We start from the raw sequence: 23,454 nt of genomic DNA, 5'->3' as shown, positions 1-23,454 counted from the left end.
TTACCTCATTGACCGCGATGGCGTAGCATGAAAGGAAATCAACACCTGGAAAGAGTGCCTTTCGCTATAGAATGAGTCAACGAAGCCCATCAGTCTCAAACGTAACAGTGTCAGGACCAAGTTGCATACGGGTGGCATAGGGGGTAACGGATGATCAAATCTACCCATAACCCTCGGTGGGCGAGTACGCGCCATAGTCGGGACTGCCATCTCGCCATACGGCGAAACTTTGGGCGGGTCCGATAAATTCTCTGCGCGAGCTGAATTGGAGTTAATGGTTGCATGGGCGTCAACGATTAATGGCGTGTTTTCTACGGGTGATGAGATAGATGGGTTAGATGTGGGGGTATACAATGCAGGATAAAAGCTTGGGAAGAAATAGAAGCAAGTCATCATCATCAATCGTCGAGATGATGGCACGTTACGATCCTTACCCTTTCATCAATCGCCTGTGACGACCGGCAAAATCAGCTCGTGTCATTATGGACATAGTGTTGGAATACACACCTATACAACATGGGGGCCCGTCGCTTCAATCTAAGGCGTCCGGGCAATTCGAGTTCGGGGCTAGACACTCCAGAACGAATACAATTATCCATGACTCCCCATATCTTCATCAATTTACCGTGTATCTCATCATGCGTGTAATAAGCGAGCTCATTCTCATAGACAAGCTGAGCAATTGTCAGCTGTGCAGATGCATCAGTGGTTAGAAACCCATAACCCGGCGAGCGAGTGAAACGCACGTTATGCTTTCTGGCCATGGAGAGTAGGCTTGCGCCGGAGTGGAATAGATAAGGAGGTTGAGCAGTTTTCGCCCTCGTTTCGGATTCGGAGAGGCTACTTTTCCCATCTTTGACGGCATCCTCAGAACCTGGCGCTCCAAGGAGGGGAGTGGAGCCTAATCCATGGTTCTGTGACAAACGAGAAGGGGAAACTTGAGATTTGTCTACCCCCTTGTAGAACAAATTCTCATCCACTAGAGGATCTCAGCTGAATAAGGCAAACCCTGCAGTGTGATGCGTTTCACCTTTCGTCTTCTCGTTCACCACTGTAAAAAAACCACAGAGTTAGCTCGATGGATATACGTAACTTGCATGGTAACGTACCAAACCCTCCTCCGACCGAGAAGTATTCATTGGTTGCGAGCAAATCCCCATCCACATTGAAAACGGAGAAACGCATTCCATTAGGATGGGTCGGAAGTACCTGATCCCATCGCCAGACCATGTCTCGATCCATGTCATACTCGATCCGGTGAACGCCACCCAAGATCAAGATTTTATCGTTAAGAATGGTATCGTAACGGGAGCCGACAGTTCCTGTATCAATCGTTTCTGGATCTGAACCTGTTGCAATGAAAGTTGATCCGCATACACATGGCCACACAAATCCCCATTATGTAAGTACCTTCAAATCCCATCATCAGGGCCTGCGGAGTCATATGCCCTTTGCCGGTGGCCGCAAGGGAACCGTATCTGGATGAGAGCGGTGTAAACATTGCACAATGGTCGGGTATGGAGAGGGCTCTCACAATGTGATCTTGAGAGTATGTACGGAGGATAGCAGTCCAAGTTCTTGAAGCTCCTGTATAAAAATTTTGGCGGCCCGAAGAGGCCCCACCGTGTGCGAACTACAGATTTATGTCATCTGACATCAGTGGAGGGGTTAGACGAGTGACCCGTACCTTGACGGTCCTAGACCAATGGAGAATAGATCGAAAGTAGAAATGACCTTTAGGGACGTTATTGGGTAGCTTTAGATGTAGTAATTCTACCATTCATACTGCATGTTCAATCCGGCTGGGGTTTGGGTCGGCAAGCTCTTCCAGTGATTCATCTTCCATCTTATTGGACTCGATGGCCAGTTGGCTATACACGCGTCTTTGAAGAAATCTCTTGCTAAGAGGTGCAATATCGGATCCATTGCACCGAGCAATATGATGGGTTGCAGCGGTGTATGCGTGTAGTTGGGATGGGTGCTGTGTGTGGCGGGCTGCAGTTTTAGTGAGTTTGACGCGTGCTGCGACACGAAGCATGCCTGTAAAGCCTTCTCTCCGGCTTTAGGGAATGGTACACGCCTGCTGAGCTTGTGTTGCGGAAGCAGGGTCAAATTCTACTTTTGGCCCGATGAGCAGGAAGTTGCCGAGTCACCACTGAGTTCCGCGACTGATTTCTGCAACGGAGAGGGGGAAGGACTTGGTATTGGTAAGAGGGCGTTATGAATGGATTATGAGTGTTCTTCTGATGGTTTTTTTTTGTCGTCACCGATTCACTGGGCACTAGTGAAATGTTCCCTCTCCATGCATTTTCCCGCGCTTGGCGCTCACCTGCACGGACGATTCCTCGTACACTGTCTACGTCTTCCGTCAAATTATCAGAGCCTACTACCTCCTCCTCAGAAGGAGCATATTCAATGGCTCCCTTACTGAACCTAATGAACAATATGCCCTCGATGTCCCAAACACCATCCTCACCATCCTCAAGTCCATCTTCTCGAAAGTACCATATTCCGAAGGGCATACATATGGCACCAGTAGCTGATCCACTGTTAACATACTTTGCTTCCCTCATCATGCGCTCGGGAAAACGACATAAAGCGATCCGTCAAGTGTCCGAAACCCTCACAACGATTCATCGACTGACCAACGCCTCCCCGTTACCCATTCTCCGTCAAGCCGTGGAGCTAGCCTCACCAGATGTTAAATTAGTGACGCTGAAGCGGCGAAACAAGAACGTTCCACAGCCAAGATCTTTGACGAGCAAGCAACGGACCGGGCAAGGACTCAGATGGATAATCAAAGCAAGTCATATGAGAGGTGATTTCCAGCTGGAGCATCGTCTGGCAAAGGAAATTATCGCTATTGTTCAGGGCAATAGCAACTGTCTGAAGTGGAAGGAGGAACAACACAAGCTAGCTACAGCCAATAGGTACGCCTTCTTTGCGTTTCACGTTCGCAGTTTAACCTTTTATCTCCATTTTTCCAGGGCAAATGCGTCCGTTCGTATCTAATGTACCTATGTTTTGCTGTAAATCACTCCACTTCCAAGACCCTGATCGCCCAATAGTTTCTGAACTCCCAAGTATCCGCCAAGAAACAGGACCTTTCAACTTGCTTAAAGAACAAACTTTCATTGGCACCTCAGGGAGTTCTACATCATTGAAAAATCTGCACAACAGATATGAAATCTCTTAAATCATTCCAGTCATTTACACAATTTCGTGGTGCCTGGGCTCGAGTTCACCCTCAGGGCTCCCTTTGTCGGAGCTCGAATTCTCTTCGACTACTTTCTCACGGGCGGCTCGACGCTCGTACCACGCCTTGGATTTGAGGCCAAGGATCGTCGTGCGACCTTCGGACCATTTCATGTCTAGTGGTTATTTTTCAAACAATCAAATCCTGAGGGATCGAGGACAGCGCATTAATGGACTTACACGTAAGGATGGCGATGACCGCAATCCAGTAGAAGCAGTAACACAGAATGGTACCAAGGGTGGCGTTGTTCGTCCAACCAAGGCTGCTCCCAAGGTCAAAACTTGATGTCGAAAAAAGTAGTTATTTCGTTCCACTCACACAGCACGGAAAATGGACCATCCTCCCCCTTTATTCTTGCCACCCTCGGGATTACCGTATGTCTGAGATGGGTGATCAGCCAGCGACCAGTTGATTGTATTATGACAATCTTCTTACCAGGTGCCATACCATTCCATGAACATCATAGCTTCCTGGTCCATCGCCAGTCTCGCTGACGTCTCTACCAACGCCCCTATTGAAGACATATGTTTGAAAATCTCCACAAGCACTGCTAAATAGACCAGCTCCGACAAGCAGAAGAATTGACGTCGACACAATAAGGAAGTAATGAAGTGTGAGATGAGAAGTGGATGTATATATGATATATGCTAAGAACGGCTTTTGTGAGTGATACAACGTTTCTAGGTTTTCCGAAAGGACCGAACTCAACAGATGAAAATGCCACTTATGACACCAACAATCACCGCGAGGGGGATGGAAGTGCCAGGTCCACTCAGCGATACCTGTGAGTGGAATATTGTGATGAATGCTCTGCCATTCAGGAACAATGATTGAACCCACTCCAGCGGCGAAGATGACGCCCTCCAAACCTTCTCTGAGGACAGTGATGAAGGGCAAGAAAAACAGGGCATACTTGCCCGCCTTCGAGCGCTTCTCCTCGCTCGCACTTGTTGACTTTTCGAATGCATGCGCAAGCTTAATCCTCCATTTTATTTTGGATTGTTCGAGACGCAGGAACGTGATACCCATAGCAAGAATGAGTAGAGATGCGATGAGGGAGAACGACCCTTCCCACAGGTATTCGGATTTGGCCCAGAGATTGTGCACTTTGTTGGAATAGAACTTTTGAGGTGATTTTAGAAGATGGCTCAATGTCAAGCCGCGGCTAAAGGACTCACGACTCCGATGAAAGCACCACCAATAGCGAGGGAAATAACGAAACCAGCTGAAGCACCAGCCCAGATCTGTGGAGAAGATGCAATAGTTGACATGGATCGCGTCTTGAGTGACAGGTATATCACCCAAATTTCTCACCTGAATACGGAGCTTTCGCAGGAGTTGATCGTTGGTCAGTGCACTGCGGTCTTCTGCACGCTGGTCAGAGCGACTCAGTGCTTCTATGCCATTAATGGCATCTCGGTCCGTCTTCTCGTCCGTTGGACCATTGGTTACCTGATTGTCGTCAGAACCCGAATTCGCGCTATGGCCCCTCAGACCATTCACACCCCCCCGTGTAAGTTGGGAAGCCTGGTAAAAAAAAAAACACTCGCGTTGAATGCGGTGGCAAGACTGGTTATTCTTGATAATGACTTACGAAAGTCAGCAAGATAGAAACGATGATTCCCTACAGACGGGCAAGGCAAGGGTACCACCGTGGTCGAAAGTTGCGTGAGAAACGTCAAGGGAAAGAGTTGAGGAACTGGTAGTCACGCACTGCTTCGATGGTCTCTCTGAGGATGATGAAGAACACAGGGACGGAAAACACGTTCTGGACCATTTTTTTCCTCCTGCGTTCTGGTCGTTCAGAAATAAGTCGGGGGGGGGAAGTTGAGAAAGGGAGGGTGCGAACTTGGGGGGTGCGAACAACAAATTTATCAGATATTAATTATTGCTAATCTGATAAGATGCATCCGGAAAATTGTTTTCAGATGAACTGGCTTACATCATCAATGTCGATCATTGTGGTTTCTGGAGATGGAGGCTGCTCGCAAGTGATAACATGGAAGTTGGGTCCCAAAAGCAGTATTCTCTATGTACAGTAAGGCAAACCGAGTTGTTATTGACATAAGCCTAAGAATAGGCATTCCCTCTCCGTGTCACAAAATTGTTGAGGTCGTCTTGTGTTGCGACGGCCAGGACGAATTTCCGGGCGTAATCGGTGACTACATCAGGATACAAGTCAGTGACAACGCATGATCCATTATATTAGGGACTGGGTTGCACCAAGCGCAAACAAGTTTTTCTCCAGAAACTCTTCCAGGACTTCTAACGGAGTGTCGGGCGTTATCAATGTGTAACCAAGCCTGGAATTCCTCTTAAATTTGGTCATGTGGGAGAGGACTGAATCATCCTGATAACGAGCACCTCGGTGATTGGAAGGGATAAAAGTTGTTTTACGCGTACCGGGTTTGCGACGCCGCTTTCGAATTTGGACTTGAGTTGGGCAACGTCAATATATCCTAGAGGTCTTCGTTCCTTAGACAGCACTCTGAAGAAGGAATCGTGTCAGAATGTTGTATTAAGACATGGCCGCGAGTGTCTTGATACAGGATACGAAGAGAACCAATGCTCACGGGATATGCGAGAAATCTCGTTCATACGCGAGATCAATAGCTTTAGATATGCGCTCGGAATGCGGGAGAGAGAAGGCGGGGGGTAGCTGTAAATCCTCCACGACGGCGCCACGGTATTTGCTAGCTCGATCGGACGGCACGATGATGTGGTTCGCTGAGGACAACGACGATGAGGATTGGGCCAAGCTACTGGCGGACTGGTAGTGAGAGGAAGTGGCTGGAAGAAGAGCAGCCGCCATGTTTGTGTCGGCAAAATGACTTGGCAGTCACGCTACACGTGATGCCAGTTCGCGCGGAATACCAACGTCCTGGAAAGCTTCAGAACAACCACAACCCTTTCCGGGTCAATTTCCTCGCGTCGTCCATCTCCCTCGGTATTGTTTTTCCAAACCGGACACGGCTGGGACTGAGCGGATCCGATTGACTTGGAAGCGCAAGGTCGCGGCTAAACCTCGGTGGTCTGCCATTCGACCACATTTTCAGCACTAACACTGCTGTGATAACAATCATTATATTGGTCCTGAGGGTTGACATCTGACGCGGCGTCCCACAACTGACAGCGGGACCGGATACCCGCTACCAAAAGTGTCCTACCTGTCAATATTACAATATTACAATATCATTCGGACAACTTCTGTCAGGATGGACGTCCTAAGTGATCACCTGTTCTGGACCGTTCTATCCCCTTGATGTAGAAAATACTTTCGCAGTTGACCATTGCCCGGGGAATCTCGATCTTGTCCGGCAGAGATTTACTGTGTTTGTATATGGACGTCGTGTGTTATTTATGCACCTTTCTCTTCTGCAGTTCGACGCAACCCCCGTCACCGAACTGGGCATTTTAGCCCTTAGGTTAATTCCAATCCACCTGGATCCCGAACTGCGTTTCACACATCATGTGCTTCTATTTTAGGTTGCCTGATGGGCCTAATGGAGGTTGCGCGCACAAAATCCTTTCAAAGTATTCCGTCTCGGGATCCTAAATTTCTGGCGAAACTCTAGGCGTTGAGTCAAAGGCAAAGGGAGCGCTTGGGTCCAGCGATTGACAGTCCAACGATTGACATTCAACGCCCCCCACTCGGCGAGAGAGGATTTGAGGGGTGGGGTCCCCACATTGCATGTAATCAAGTTAGCCCGTACTGACTTATCTTATATGTACCGTAGGATCCGTTCTTGAGCGGGCCCCCTGCCCACGCGTACATCGAAGGTGTATTGCAACCACGACGATGCACCATGTGAGACAAAAGCGTTGAGCTTTAGGTTTCAGGATTATTTGTTCTGCGTATAATTCGAGATGGGATAAGACCCCTATCATCCCTATCGCCTAGACACTGGGGCAATTTTTGCATTGGCGGCGGAACGCGCGGGCATGTCATTATCAACGTTCGGATCCAAGTGTTTTCTGTCTCCGAAGATACTTGGAGGAATAGATCTTCACCCGCTTGAGCTCGCAATTAATACCTGCAAACTCCCTGGAGGGCATAATGATTGGAGACAATTAATGGCCGGTGTGCATTGCAGTAAGGACCCGTACGTTCTGATCTCGACTGTGCTTCGTTGGATTTGTTTCATTACCCCACGTGGGCGATCCGGTATATATTTTTACTTGGTTTGGACCCCTCAAAGATTCCATTTGGTGCTGACTGATCGACCCGATGTAGCGATCATTCACTGTCCCGATCATGGAGAGCTTTTAATTCAACCGCTTGCGAATCCTCTTGACTCTACTCCCGAGCTCTCCACAGATATCCACCTCGAAAGCTGGGATACGAGTCTATTCCTCCAAGTCGCAAAACGATGTCTCCGTTCACTACGAGCCTGGAAGAGGGTGTTGTCAGTCTACAAGCTTTTCCTCGCAAATTGTTAGAGCGATCTCAACACTGACACGCTCCTACGTGACATCATTCATGATGTCCACAATTTGCAGTACCGAATCTGTAATGGAAGCGGCCCAAACCTTTGGCTGACAATGGACCCGCCCGATCCAGGTTACCAGGGAAGCCCGTCATTTGTTGGCGTTAGACCGGACAATCCATCTGCTAGAAATCAACAAGTACGAATATAAGCATGCTTTATGTTTTATGTGGTATCGTTATTCAAACCACGGCTGTTCGATGATGATTAGTGGAAAATTATCTTCTATCCCGAGTCGAATAGTTATTCCCTTTTCAATCTTGGGCAGAGTCTTTACGTCTCTGTAGGATGGTCCCGGGTTCTTGAAGGCTCGTGCCCTCTCACTTTATGAATAAGCGCGCAATCCCACACCTTCTGAATGATTTGAGCAGGTCGACCTAAGCCACTTGCGTTTCGTCTGCGTCCGGGAGGTGACCAGGAACAGTTAGTTTTGTCTTTGAGCGCAATGTTTGCATTTGATCTTATGGTTCGATCAGAAGTATCCTGTACTTCCCAACGAGATCCTTTGCGTCATACATCGGTGGCTCACGGGTAAAACCATACCATTTCCTCTCCCCGTGGCCCATTTTCCATTTTGTTTTCGCATTCACCAATGTTTATCGCTTGATAGGTTATCATTTCCGATGAGGGTAGTGAAGCGAAAGCAGTAAGTTTTATGTCTCATTTCCTGCTGGACGATCTGATAATTCTCGACCCCCCACTGTCTGTGCTGATCCCAATAAATCGTAGAGGTGGAAATTCAACAGGGTTTCGAGATCTGTGAGGATTCCGAAGGCACCACCACTGGTGGAGTGAGTACCAATTATTATAATTTTTTTCGGATCTTCCTCTTGCTGATGCTGCGGCATTGTCTGCTCACTGATGTTCTCTCATGGTTCGGCTGTGGCTTCAATTTGGTATCGTTTCTTCCGGTTCTGGCTCTGGTGGTTCCACAGGGTCCCAGCTATTCCCGAAGGAACTGTGAATATCTTTCTCAGGTTACCATAGAAATATTGTGACCTGACTCTCCAATTCTACCGACCTATTTGCACCGAATCAAACCCCTTATATGCACAGTATCGAATCGCGAATGCCCATTCAAGGACGTACCTTACCATGCTCGACACGCCTCAAAGTGGGCAGAAATACCCTTATGTCGTGGGGCGGACGTACCGGTCCGATTTGACTGCCCAACGAGTACGTCTTTGCTACATATTGTGCATGCATTCTCCTTTCCGCACTTTTGAATTCCTCGTTCACTTCCCTTTTACTTATCCTTCGTCGTGAATCTGAACCACTCACTCATCTAACTTTACATTTGGGATCAATTCTAGTGGGAAGTAACACTCCACGATTTAACCCAAACCTACTTCCTCAAAAACGTTGGTACTGGACGCTGGTTGAGCATTCAAGAAAACGGGACGACTGGATCCATTTTCACGGGTGTGGACGAGGAGATACGCGCTGTGCACTGGGATTTAAGACAGGCGGAATCGGAAGGGGAGTTTTAGTGTGTACTTTGTTTCTTTCTCATCATTGTTTCCTGAGTAATCTCATGTTTGATTTTCTTCTCAGTATTCAGCACCAGGGGGGTGTTTTTCACAGCGTTGCGCGGTTGGATGGCGGAAGTGGAAATGATAACACTGTGGTTTGCAGCTTCTCCCTTCTCCAATCCCGCCTCTCAGATCATGGTGTCTTTCACAATAGGTCAAGCTTCTGACTCGGATGACCTTTGAATCCCCTCCTCCCCCCATTCTAGTTTCATATGATACGGTGGGTGCGTTTAACGCCGGACTGGTTGTGTTCTATCCTAATGTTGTGTCAACAGTGGACATTTGAACCGGCAGAGGAAGATGTGGATCCCACCGCTTTGCAAGATCTCCCTTAGTAACTCCTTCATGTTTTCGGCAAGTAATGATGGCTGACCCGATCTCGTGCTTGGACCTCAATTGGGATCCAATCGTTCAGTGGAGGATCTCTGAAAACGGGAACGGTATGATCGGACTATAACTTGCTATTACAGTCCACACTTACGAGGCAACAGTACAAGATCCGGAACGTCACCACGCGGGGCCTTTTGACTCAAGATGAAACGTTTCCTCCTTCTCCTTTCAAGCCTCATTCTTCAAGCCCTTTGTTGAATTGTTCAAAGGAGCTTTCAGGTGAGAGGAGTAAGTCCCAGCAAGTAAGTTTGGAGTGGATCTGCGTGACCGTATTGTTCGGAGCGCATGTCTTATCTGTGCTAACAATCGTCGCTGGCACTTTCTACGTGCGCTACAATAACCTCGGACCGGGCAACCGGCTATATGATCACATTCATAATAGTGGAAAGTGTTTTTTATCAAGGAGGCACAGCAGTATATCTTCCAGAGTGTATATTCCGGACGATTCATCTCAACGTTGGGCCGCTTCGACAATTTTGTCGGTGTGCATGATTCCATTCCCCCTTTCCGTCCATATTTAGTTCACTGAGTGAAATATCCGAATCGTGTTTCAAATTATAGCTTCCAATCAAGTTTTCCCTTGGGTTGTATTACACGGTGAAGAAACGGGCGAGTTCGTGTGGGTATTAGTCGCCTTCACGCGTACCTCTGTGGTGCAGTCTCTGCTCTACCGTTCACTGAGATTTGTAATGTTCTTTTAGACTGTGCCTCCCAGGTTCAGATCAGGTGGTATCAATAGGCGAACCACATGTGAGTGTCCCATACTCGACGTGTCAGATCGTGAGGACGTTAATAATCCGTTTGGATGATTTCGTTCTGCGTAGCTGCACATGACGACCAGACTTACCTCTAGTCGGGCTAATGGGAATAGGCAACGCGTACGCTTCAATGGAACTTATTATCCCATCCCTACTGTTGTGCTCACTTATCTTTGCCTCCAGTGGATCTTTGAACCTGTGGATTCGGAGGGATCAGATCTTGAAGATCCGAACACTCCAAATTACCCTTCATCGTATTCACTTCTGAACCTTGGACCAAGTGATAGCGGTATATAACGACCTCTCGTCTGGTCGCAACTAAAGGGAATGGTTGACTTCTCATGTATATTGTGCGTCCCCAACCCGACCCTTGAATTTTGGTTAGCATCAGACTGACATCATCTCAGAGTCTGAATGAACCTGTTCGGTTTGAGGAACACAGCTGCATCATGACCCCTGTCAGAGTGGATTTGCACCGAAGGGAGGGGGTTGTGGCATTATGGCATTTTTGCTAAACATTGTACAAGGCGTTCAACAACATTGCCATCTACGCTACGACGATTGTAAATCTCTTTCGATTTGATAATATCTGACCGGCACTTTGCCGATCGCCTGATAACAACACATCGGTCTGCATGGGGTCAGACCGCCCAAGATTTCATTCGGAGTGACTGATCAGCCCGATATGGTGATCATTCACTGCCCCTGTATCGATGATCATGGAGAGCTTTTGCATGCATGATCGACCGCTTGTGATATAATCCTGGCATTTCAAGCCGCAGCTAGCCTTCTTCTCTTAATTCTCCCCTCGTCTCTACTCTCGAACAGTGTTCCCCACGGATATCCGCCTCGTAAGCTGGTATACAAGCCGATTCAAGTCTATTGCTCCAAGCCGCAATACAATGCCTCCGTTCACTACGAGCCTCGAAGAGGGCGTTGTCAGTCTACAATCTTTGCCCCGCAGATTGTTAAAGCGATCTCAACACTGATACACTCTTACATGACATCATTCACGATGCCTATGATTTGTAGTACCGAATTTGTAGCGTACTGGACTCAAACCTTTGGCTGACAATGGACCCGCCCGATCCAACAACTGGAGTGTCGGCTGTTAGCGTTAGGCCGGACAATACATCCGCTAGAAATCAACAAGTAGGGGTTTGGATAAAAATACCACATAAAACATGATGCATGCTTATATCACTGTTGTTCGATGATGATTAGTGGAAAATTGTCTTCTATCCTGAGTCGAACAGTTATTCCATTTTCAGTCTTGGACAAAGTCTTTACCTCGCTGTCGTAAATGGAAGCTCGACTGCTATAGGTTCGTGTCCTTAATCCTCCCACCTTATGAACAACTGCGTAAGCCCACGCCTTCTCAACGATTTGGGCAGGTCGACCTAAGCCACTTGTATTTCGTCTGCGTCTGGGAAGCGACCAGGAACAGTTTAAGTTTCGTTTTTCTGTCTTCGAACGCAATGTTTGCATTTTTGATTTTATGGTTTGATCGGAAGTATCCTGTCCTCCCCAACGAATGGCGTTGTGGCATGGTTTGGCTCCCAGGTGAAGCCACACCTTTTCCTCCCCTCCCGTCTCCGTGGCCTATTTTTTCGCATCCACCAATGTTTATCGCTCAATAGGTACATTACGTTGTCGATGGCGGTAGTGGAACGGCGGGAACAGTGAGTTTTATGTCTCATTTCCTGCTGGACGATCTGACGAATTGATAATTCTCGACCCCCCGCTGTCTGTGCTGATCCCAATAAATCGTAGAGGTGGAAATTCAGGAGTGTTTCGAGATATCCGAAGATTCCAAAGGCACCACCTTTGGTGGAGTGAGTACCAAGTTATTATAATTTTCGGTTCTTGCTCTTGCTGATGCTGCGGCATTGTCTGCTCACTGATGTTCTCTCATGGTTCGGTTCTGGCTCCAATTTGGTATCGTTTTTTCCGGTTCTGGCTCTGGCGGTTCCACAGGGCTCCACCTGTTCCCGAAGGAACTGTGAATACCTTTCTCAGGTTACCGTGGAACTATTGTGATCTGACTCTCCAATTCTACCGACCTATTTGCACCGAATCAAACCCCTTATATGCACAGTATCGAATCGTGAATGCCCATTCGAGGACGTACCTTACCATGCTCGACAAGCCTGAAAGTGGGCAGAAATACCCTTATGCCGTGGGGCGGAGGTACGGGTCCGATTTGACCACCCAACAAGTACGTCTTTGCTATTGTACACGTATTCTCCTTTCCGTACTTTTGAATCTCTCATTTTCTTCCCCTTCACCCATCCTTCATCGTGAATCCGAACCACTCACTCGCCTAACTTTACATTTGCAATCATTCCAGTGGAAAGTAATACCCCACGATTTAACCCAAACTTACTTCCTCAAAAACGTTGGTACTGAACGCTGGTTGGGCATTCAGGAAGGCGGGAGGGATGGACGCCTTTTCGTGGGCGTGGACGAGGAGATAGGCGCTGTGCACTGGGATTTAAGACAGGGGGAATCGGAAGGGGAGTTTTAGTGTGTACTCTGTTTCTTTCTCGTCTTTCTTTCCCATTGTTTTCTGAGTAATCTCATGTTTGATTTTGTATCAGTATTCAGGACCAGGGTGGGTCCCACGTCGCGCGGTTGGATGGCGGAAGTGGAAATGATAACACTATGGTTTGCAGCTTCCCCTCCCTTCACCTCTCAGACTATGGTGTCTTATGGATTTTTTCACAATAGGTCAAGCTTCTGGTTCGGATGAACGCTGAAAAAGATTGTACCTCCATTTCATATGATACGGTGGGTGCGTTTAGCGCTGGACTGGTTGTGTTCTATCCCCATGTTGTGTCGACAGTGGTCATTTGAACCGGCAGAGGAAGGTGTGGATCCCGCCGCTTTGCAAGATCTTCCTTAGTGAGTCCTTCATGTTTTCGGCAAGTGATGATGGCTGACCTGATCTCGTGCTTGGACCTCAATTGGGATCTAATCGTTCAGTGGAGGATCTCTGAAAACGGGAACGGTATGATAGGACTACAACTTGCTATTGCAGTCCCCACTTACGAGGCAACAGTACAGGATCCGAAACGTCGAAACGAGGGGCCTTTTGACTCAAGATGAAACGTTTCCTCCATCCCCATACAAGCCTCATTGTTCAAGCCCTTTGTTGAATTGTTCAAAGGACCTTTCAGGGGAGAGGAGTAAGCTCCAGCAGGTAAGTTTGGAGTGACCGTATTCTTCGGAGCGCGTGTCTTATGTGTGTGCTAACAATTGTCCCTGGCACTTCCCATTACCATAACCTGGGGTCCGGCAACCGATAATATGATCGTATGACATAGTGGAAAGTGTTTTTTATCAAGGAGGCACAGCAGTATATCTTCAAGAGTGTATATTCTGGACGGTTTATCTCAACGTTGCGCTACTTCGGCAATTTTGTTGGTGTGCATGATTTTATTCGCTTGCATATTTAGTTCACTGAGTGAAGTTATAGCTTCCAATCAGGTTTTCCCTTGGGTTGTATTACAAGGTGAAGCACCGTGCGAGTTCGTGTGGGTATTAGTCGCCTTCACACATGGTGTACCTCCGTGGTGCAGTCTGTGCATTATTCTGCTCTACCGTTCACTGAGATTTGTAATGTTGCGTATTGTTCTTTTAGACTGTACCCCTCAGGTTCAGATCAGGTGGTATCAATGTCTGGTGAACCACAGGCTGGGAGTGTGAGTGTCCCATACTCGATGCATCGGATGGCGAGGACGTTGATAATCCGTTTGGATGGGTTCGTTCTGCGTAGCTGCACATGACGACCAGATTTACTTGGACCGCTACTGGGCGCAGGCAACGCGTACGCTTCAACGGAACTTATTATCCCATCCCTACCGTTGTGCTCACTTATCTTTGCTCCAGTGGATCTTTGAACCTGTGGATCCGGAAGGGTCAGATCTTGAAGATCCGAACACTCCAAATTACCGTTCATTGTTTTCCCATCTGAACCTTGGGCCAAGTGATAGCGGTATATGATGACCGCTCGTTTGGTCGCGACTAAAGAGAATGGTCGGCCTTTCATGTATATTGTGCGTCCTCAACCCGACCCTCGAATTTTAATCAACATCAGACTGACATCATCTCAAGAGTCTGAATGAACCTGGTTTGGTTTGAGGAACACAACTGCATCATGCATGACTTCTGTCAAAGTGCCGAAGGGAGGTGGTATTACGGCATTTTCGCTAAACATTGTACAACGTTGCCATCTAACGCTACGACGATTGTAAATCTCTTTCGATTTGATAATATCTGACCAGCACTCTGCCGATCGCCTGAGAATACAACACACTGGCCCTGTCTAGTAACCCAGTCTGCGGCGGGGATAATACATGCCTTTGCGAGTTACTAGTGCAGGATCCGTTTATCGCCATGAAATACTCAATATATGTATAAGAACAGCCTTCGGCGACGGGTGACAGCTTCTATAATATTGTCATCGAAAGACGACTGATGTGATGCGTGACCAGTTGGTCGTGTGAGTGCACAGGCCGATCCACATCAGTCGACATTCGAGGCGTATGAAAGTATGATCACCTGGATCGGATGTGCAGGGTTTGCCATCTCAGGGCTATATATTTACTGGAATTACCCCCACAGCTCAGTGACCTTGCCGTCTCTCTTCTGTCCCACCGTCCAGCTAAGTCGCGTCATCGTACTGTTATCCGTGAGACTGGAATCTAGCCAGGGTGGATACCCTAAGCGACAATCTCTATCCTCGACCATTCCGCCAATGTGACGTAGAAAAGACTCTTTCCTAGCTGACCGTTGCCCAGACCGACATGTTCATGATTGGTGGCCTTTCATCCGAAATTATCGGCTCACGTTGCTGGTTGGAAGCTAAAATTTACTCCTGAAGCCACGTCCGAGGCGAGTCTGTCGTCAACACTCCAGCGATCGCCAAAGAAACCTGAGGGCTTTACGAAGACGGCGGTTCTTCAACCCAGGGGATCTGAGGATGTTTCTGGTGGGCTGAATCACCTGGCCTTTGAATTTTTCAACGACCAGGAGGATATGAATCGCTGGGTTGCCGAGGAGGACGAATTCAAAGTCTTTGTAGGACCTACTTTCTATGACGTTCAGGCGTGGAACTTACGGAGACGTTCCCTTGGATTTAAACGTCACCCTATGCGCGCATCCGATCGAGGGCACCGGCTCCGCTCATTGGATTTGTCTCGGCGAGACAGTCCCGGCTTGTGTGCAGCATCTTGTAGCTGTTCTTTTGCACCATCTGTTTGCTGGTTTTCCGTGATGGCAAATGTCTCTAGACTTGAAAACTCGATCCGAGACGAATCATGAATTGGACGCAGTGTACTTTCCCACCGGACATCCTCGCTTACCCAACTACCCCCAAACTGTGATGACTTTCCACTTTGTGGACGGGGACCTAGTCAGGATGGACGTTCTGGACCGTTCTACCTGCTTGATGTAGAAAAGACTTTCGCAACCCGGAAATTTTCGATCTTATCAGGCAGAGATTTAGTGTGCTTACGCAGAGCATATGGACGTCGCGTGATATTCATGCTGACGCACATTTCTCTTCTGCAGTTGGACGCAACACCTGTCACCGAACTGGACATTTTAGCCCTCGGGTTAATATCAATCTACCTGGATCCCGAACTGCGTTTCAGTACACACCATGTGCTGCTACTTTAGGTTATCTGATGGACCTAATGGGCGTTGCGCGCACAAAATCCTTGGGAGGTATTCCCTGACTAATTACTTTCTGGGCTCAATCCAAGCTGCGTTACATCGGGAAGGTGTTCCTACGTCCTGCTTCCCCCCGGAAAAGGTCTCGGCACGTCCTAGGATCCTAAACTTCTTCGCATAGCTGGCGAAACTCTATTCGTTGAGTCAAAGGCAAAGGGTCCAACGATTGATATCCAACGCTCCCCACTCGGTGGGAGAGGTTTGAGGGTTACGATGGGATCCCTACATTGCGTGCAATCAAGTTAGTCCGTACTGACTTATCTTGTATGTACAATGTTGTTGTGCGTCACCATCGAAGGTGTATATGAAGAGCTATATATGTGAGACAGAAGCAATCTTTGTTCGGACTGCGTATAATTGGAGGTGGGATAAGACTCCTATCATGCCTATTGCCTAGACACTGGGGCAATTTTTGCATTGGTGGCGGACGGGCATGTCATGTAATTCGTTATCAATGCTCCAAACCTGCAAACGTTTCCCGTCTACGAAGATACTTCGATGGTACCCGTGGAGGGCATACATAATGATTAATTGGAAAGAATGACCCATTCTTGATCTCGACTATGCTTCGTTAATTGGATTACCCCGCGTGGCAGTGCAACTATCCACATACTTCCAAGTTCCTCGATCATCAATGGGGTTCGCAAGCCGAAGATTCCATTAATAGTAACTGATCAACCCGATATGGCGATCATCATGTACAAGTAGGGCTTTTGATTCGACCGCTTGCAATCCTCTTCTCTACTCTCGAGTTCAGTGTGCTCTCCACAAGATATCCACCTCGAAAGCTGGGATTCAAGTCTACTTATTTCTCCGAGTCGCAAAACGATGTCTCCGTTCACTACAAGCCTAGATGAGGGCGTTGTCAGTCTACAATCTTCGCCTCGCAAATTGTTAGAGCGATCTCGACACTGACACGTCATCATTCATGGTGCCTACGATTTGTAGTACCAAATTTGTAGTGCACGAGGCTCAAACCTTTGGCTGACAATGGACCCACCCAACCCAACAACTGGAAAGTCAGCTGTTGGCGTTAGACCAGATAATCCATCCGCTAGAAATCAACAAGTACGGGTTTGAATAAAAATACTACCTGATGCATGCTTACGTTACTGCTCTAGTGGAAACTTGCCCACTATCCCGAGTCGAATAGTTATTCCTTTTTCAGTCTTGGACAAAGTCTTTACCTCGCTGTGGATGTAGACTCCTGGAATCCTCAAGGTTCGTACCCTTAGTCCTGTCACCTTATGAACAAGTGCGTAAGCCCACACGTTCTGGACGATTCGAGCAGGTCGACCTAAGCCACTTCCATTTCGTCTGCATCTGGGAGACGACCAGGAACATTTTAAGTTTCGTTTTTCTGTCTTTGAATGCAATGTTTGCATTTTGATTTTGATCGGAAGTATCCTGAACTTCCCAACGAAGTACTTTGTGGCATGCCATTACTCCAGGGTAAAGCCACACTTCCCCCCCCCTCCCTCCCCATACTCCGTGGCTTATTTTTTCGTAACCATGGTTGTACATCATTCGATAGCCTGAGGCAAATTATTCCTACAGCAGTAGTGATGCGGGATCGGTGAGTCCCATGTCTCATTTCCTGCTGGACAATCTGACGAGTTAATACGCCCAATTGTTTGTCTGTACTGATCCCAATGAATTGTAGAAGTGGAAATTCAGGAAAGTTTTGAGATTTGCGAGGATTCCAAAGGCACTACCTCCGGTGGAGTGAGTACCAAATTATTATGATTTCATGTGATTCTTCCTCTTGCTGATGCTGCAGCATTGCCTGTTGGCTGATGTTCGGTTGTTTGGTATCGTTCTAACTCTTGTGGCTCCACAGGGTCCCACCTGTTTTCAAGGGAACTGTGAATATCTTTCTCAGGTTACCATGGAATTATTACGATCTGACTTTCCAACTCTACAACCGTCGACTTATCCAATGCACGTCGGCCTAATTTCACCGAATCAAACCTTTTATATGCACAGTATCGAATCGTGAATGCCCATTCAAAGACGTACCTTACCATGCTCAACACGCCTGAAAGTGGGCAGAAATACTCCTATGTCGTGGGGCAGACGTATGAGTCCAATTCAACTACCCAACGAGTATGTCATTGCTATTGTGCATGCACCTGGTACCTTTGAATTCCGCATTCCCTTCCCTTCCACCCATCCTTCGTCGTGAGTCTCAACCACACTCTTCTAATATAGCATTTGTAGTGGAAAGTAACACCCCACAATTTAACCCAAACTTACTTCCTCAAAAACGTCGGCACTGGACGCTGGTTGAGCATTCAGGAAGACGGGAAGGGTGAGTCCCCTGTCACGGGCATGGACGGGGAGATAGGCGCTGTGCACTGGGATTTAAGACAGGGGGAATCGGAAGGGGAGTTTTAGTGTGTACTTTTCTCGTCCTTCTTTTCTGAGTAATCTCATATTTGATTTTTTATCAGTATTCAGCACCCGGGGGGGCGTGCGTTCGCCGTCGTGCGGTTGGATGGCGGAAGTGGAAATGATAACACTATGGTTTGCAAGCCTTTTTTTTTTTTTCCCAATCCCGCCTCTCAGATCATGACGTCTTATGGATTCCTTTACAATAGGTCAAGCTTCTGCCTCGGATGAGCATTGAAAATTCTCATATTTCGTATGACACGGTGGGCAAGTTTAACGCTGGACTGGTTGGGTTCTATCCTAATGTTGTATCGACAGTGGTCATTTGAACCGGCAGAGGAAGATGTAGATTTCACCGCTTTGCAAAATCTTCCTTAGTGAGTCCTTCATGTTTTCGGCAAGTAAATGATGGCTGATTTGATCTTGTGCTTGGACTTCAATTGGGATCTAATCATTCAGTGGTGGATCACTGAAAACGGGAACGGTATGATCAGACTATAACTTGTGCTGCTATTGCAGTCCCCACTTACGAGGAAACAGTACAAGATCCGAAATGTCGAAACGAGGGCCCTTTTGACTCAAGATGAAACGTTTCCTCCATCCCCTTCCAAGCCTCATTGTTCAAGCCCTTTGTTGAATTGTTCAAAGGATTTTTCAGGTGAGAGGAGTAAGTCCCAGCAGGTAAGTTTGGAGTGGACCTGCGTGACCGTATTCTTCGGAGCACATGTCTCATGTGTGCTAACAATTATCGCTGGCACTTTCTACATGTGCCACAATAACTTCGGACCGCGCAACCGATAATATGGTCGCATTACATAGTGGAAAGTATTTTTTATCAAGGAGGCACAGCAGTATATCTTTCAGAGTGTATATTCTGGACGGTTCATCTCAACGTTGCGCTACTTCAGCACGGATCTTGTCGGTGTGCATGATTCCATTCGCTTTCTCCGTCCATATTTAGTTTACTGAGTGAAATTATAGCTTCCAATCAGGTTTACCCTTGGGTTGTATTACAAGGCGAAGAAACGGGCGAGTTCGTGTGGGTATTAGTCGCCTTCACACATGGTGTGCCTCCGCGGTGCAGCCTGTGCATTATCCTGCTATACCATTCACTGATATATGTAATGCTGCGCACTTATTGCTCTTTTAGACTGTGCCCCTCAGGTTCAGATCAGGTGGTATCAATGTCTGATGAACCACAGGCTGGGAGTGTGAGTGTCCCATGCTCGACACGTCGGATCGTGATGACGTTGATAATTCGTTTGGATGAATCCATAATTTTGCGTAGCTGCACATGACGACCAGAATTTGCCATTGGTGGATTAATGGGGGTAGGCAACGCGTACGCTTCAATGGAACTTATTATCCCATCCCTACCGTTGTGCTCACTTATCTTTGCCTCCAGTGGATCTTTGAACCTGTGGATCCGGAGGGGTCAGATCTTGAAGATCCGAACACTCCAAATTACCCTTCATCATTTTCGCTTCTGAACCTTTGACCAAGTGATAGTGGTAACGACCACTTGTCTGGTCGTGACTCAGGAGAATGGCCGGCCTTTCATGTATATTGTGCGTCCTCAACCCGACCCTCGAATTTCGGTTAGCATCAAACTGACGTCATCTCAAGAGTCTGGGTTTGGTTTGAGGAACACAATTGCATCATGACTTCTGTCAAAGTGCAGGGTTGTGGCATTACGGCATTTTCGTCAAACATTGTACAAACGTTGCCATCTACGCTACGACGATTGTAAATCTCTTTCGATTTAATAACATCTGACCGGCACTTCTGCCACAACGCACTGTCTAACTCAGTCTGTGGATAATATATGTCTTTGCGAGTTATATACTAAAACTAGTGCAGGACCCGTTTATCTCAATATCATTACTACCTCATAAGAACCGCCTTCTGCGATGGGTGGCAACTTCTGCAATATTGTCATCGAAAGTATGATGCGTGACCAAGTTGGTTGTGTGAGTGCACGGGCCGATCCACATTAGTCGACATTAAAGGCGTATGATCACCTGGATCGGATGTGCAGGGTTTGCCACCGCCATGGCTTGTCAGGGCTCTGTTACGTGGGATTCCCCCCGCAGCTCAGTGGCCTTGCTGTCTCTCTTCTGTCCCACTGTCCAGCTTAAGTCGCATACTATTATCTGTGAGGCTGGAATCTAGCCAAGATGGATACCCTAAGCGACAATCTCCATTCCGCCTACTTGACGTAGGAAAGGCTCTTTCCCAGCTGACCATCGCCCAGAACATTTCGGCCCTATCAGGCAGTGACATGGTGTGTTTGCGTAAGGATCAGGCTGCATGGGCGGCGCGTGGCATCCAAGCTGATACAGGCATCTCTTCCGCAGTGGCACACAACACGTACCACTAGGTTCGGCATTCTTTCCCTTGGGTCGACACCATTTCATCTAGATCTCGAACCGTATTTCACACATCATGCCTCTATTTCAGATTCTCTGATGGACCTAATGGAGTTCGCGACACAAAATTCTTTTGGGGCGTTCGTTTTCTCTCGCCAATCACTTTCTGGGCTCAACGCAACTTGCGTCGCGTCGGGAAGGCGTCCCTGCGTCCTGCTTCCCCGTCGGAATGAGTCTCGGTGCATCTTGGGAGCATATACTACTTTATGTTGTCGGGAAAACGTTAGCTATTGAGTCAAAGGCAAAGGGAGCGCATGTCTTATTAGGCCCAACCGTCAACATTCAACGCTCCCCACTCGGTGGAGGGGATTCGAGAGCTACAGTGAGGTGATTTTCCCCTCATGCAATCACGTTAGCCCGTACTGACTTACATGGACCACAGGATCCTTTTCTGAGCGGATCACTTGCCTGCGTGTTCATTGAAGGCGTGCAAAGTGAAGGTGTTGCGGCGACAATCAATCCCTATGTGGGGCCGAAGTATTGAGTTTCAGATTTCAGGATTACTGACAGCTCTTTGTTCAGGCTGCGAATGACCAAGAATTTGAGGTGGGATAAGATTTCCACTGTGCCTATCTCATATATGCTGAGGGGAGAATTTTGCTTTGATAGCAGGGCAGCATGTCATGTGAGTTCATTATCATTCGAATCGCTTTGTTGCTTCCTGGACCTATTCCCCATATTTCTCAGACGACATGCCTAGGACGCTTCGAGAAATACATTCAAACTCGCAATTAGTGCATCAAATCCCCCGTGGGCCATAATGACGGGGTGCAATTGTATCAACGGAGTGCATTGCAGCGAGAATCCATTTTCGATTGTGCCCCGCGGGGAATGGGATTGGTAGTGAGTAATTAGAGCGGCACGCTCTCTCACGGAATGATCCGAGCTGGATTAGACTTGGAGATGCCCGTAAGCGTTCACTCACACCGACGTTTCTTCTAATCAATGTGTGTATCGTCTAGGGCCCCACTACCGTTCGAGGTGCCGCCTTTAATTCATTCTAGGACCGAACGAAATATCGATGACAGGGTCCGTAACGTCCTCAATCTAATTAGCAACGTGCAGCCAAGTGGTGTCCCAGAAGACGCCCTTGAGAAGTCGAACGGCGATCCAGAGGTAAAGAGAATCCTTCGAGAAGCTGCTTTCGTGAGACTTCTTTCTTGACCAGTCATATCAATAACAAGACTGAACAACCTATTCCAGTCTGCGGTCGTTTTGGAAAGGACTTATGCGGTTATCTCTGGTGGGGGCTCCGCAGGACTTCGTCGTGGGTGTCCAGATGAAGCAAAATTATCACTTATGCTCTGTCCCGTTCTGCAGCAAGTTACACAGTTACACCGTTTGATGCCATTGCCGAAGCGGCAAGGGAGCTCGGCATAAATGAAGTCCAGTTCGCGGGAACCGCCCATAAGTATGCGCCAGTTATCGCGAGTTTAGGACTTGGTCAAAGAAAGGACATCATCTTATATTGCCCTAAGCACGCCAGGGCCCGGATCTCAGGGCAGCCGACGGTACGGCTGGAGTCGATCTTTTTTCAACGAGGACTCGTGGGTGGATCCTCAGGTCAACCCGGTATTTCGTGAGTTCACAGCTTTGATCGTTATGCTGTCGTTTCACGACTATTTCACATCCTCTCATTCAGAACTACGACTGACACGTTCATGATTGATAACCTTTCATCCAGAATTATCAACTCACGTTTTGCTGGTTGGAAGCTAAAATTTACTCTTGAAGCCACGTCCGAGGCGAGTCCGTCGTCGACACTCCAGCGCCCGCCAAAGGAACTTGAGGGCTTTACGAAGACGGCGGTTCTTCAACCCAGGGGATCCGAGGATGTTTGTATTGGCCTGGCCTTTGGGTTTTTCAACGACCAGGAGGATATGAATCGCTGGGTTGCCGAGGAGGACGAATTAAAAGTCTTTGTAGGGCCTACTCTCGATGATGTTCAGGCGTCGTTCAGTCTGGAACTTACGGAGACGTTCTCTTGGATTTAAACACACCCTATGCCCGCATCCGATCAAGGGCACCGGCTCCACTCATTGGATTTCCCAATATTGTCTGATCGACGAGACAGTCCCGGCTTGTGGACAGCATCTTGTAACTGTTCTTTTGCACCTTCTGTTTGCTAGTTTTCCGTGACGGTAAATGTCGCTAGACTTGAAAACTCGATCGGAGACAAAGCATGAATTGGACGCAGTGTACTTTCCCACCGGACATTCTCGCTTATTCAGCTATCCCCAAATTGTGATGACTTTCCACTTTGTGGACGGGGACCTAGCCAGGATGGACGTCCTGGACCATTCTACCCGCATGATGTAGAAAAGACTTTCGCAACTGACCATTACCCGGAAAATTTGGATTTTGTCAGGCAGAGATTCAGTGTGCTTGCGCAGGGCATATGGACGTCGCCTGTTATTCATGCTGACGCGCATTCCTCTTCTGCAGTTGGACGCAACACCCGTCACCGAACTGGGC

At 47.8% G+C, this 23,454-nt stretch overlaps 1 protein-coding gene across 1 annotated transcript; it reads left to right on the top strand.

Annotated features, from left to right (window-relative positions):
• Positions 1 to 7,351: 7,351 nt before the first annotated feature.
• EI90DRAFT_1372059 (uncharacterized protein) lies at positions 7,352 to 11,029 on the top strand. Its single transcript, XM_039051732.1, has 22 exons — positions 7,352 to 7,421; positions 7,491 to 7,662; positions 7,757 to 7,882; positions 7,955 to 8,051; positions 8,115 to 8,166; positions 8,223 to 8,274; positions 8,354 to 8,389; positions 8,473 to 8,534; positions 8,679 to 8,703; positions 8,800 to 8,919; positions 9,057 to 9,232; positions 9,298 to 9,370; positions 9,430 to 9,495; positions 9,551 to 9,609; positions 9,691 to 9,715; positions 9,773 to 9,884; positions 10,081 to 10,143; positions 10,227 to 10,284; positions 10,367 to 10,415; positions 10,490 to 10,543; positions 10,607 to 10,773; positions 10,831 to 11,029. The coding sequence occupies exons 2-21, from the start codon at positions 7,627 to 7,629 to the stop codon at positions 10,718 to 10,720; spliced, it is 1,455 nt and encodes a 484-aa protein (XP_038907520.1). The 5' UTR covers positions 7,352 to 7,421; positions 7,491 to 7,626; the 3' UTR covers positions 10,721 to 10,773; positions 10,831 to 11,029.
• The last annotated feature ends 12,425 nt before the right edge of the window (positions 11,030 to 23,454 follow it).

Source organism: Cantharellus anzutake (assembly GCF_015039405.1).
Source record: "Cantharellus anzutake strain C23 chromosome Unknown EI90scaffold_307, whole genome shotgun sequence".
NCBI lineage: Eukaryota > Fungi > Basidiomycota > Agaricomycetes > Cantharellales > Hydnaceae > Cantharellus > Cantharellus anzutake.
The sequence above is the reverse complement of the archived record's forward strand: the minus strand, read 5'-3'. Positions and strand labels throughout refer to the sequence as shown.

Excerpts from the sequence above, each read along its gene's own strand:
- EI90DRAFT_1372059 (XM_039051732.1), top strand. The coding sequence starts at position 7,627 with ATGTCTCCGTTCACTACGAGCCTGGAAGAGGGTGTT. Across the intron at positions 9,885-10,080 it reads TTGTTCAAAGGAGCTTTCAG|TATATCTTCCAGAGTGTATA; the intron begins GTGAGAGGAGTA and ends GAGGCACAGCAG. Across the intron at positions 10,144-10,226 it reads TGGGCCGCTTCGACAATTTT|CTTCCAATCAAGTTTTCCCT; the intron begins GTCGGTGTGCAT and ends TTCAAATTATAG.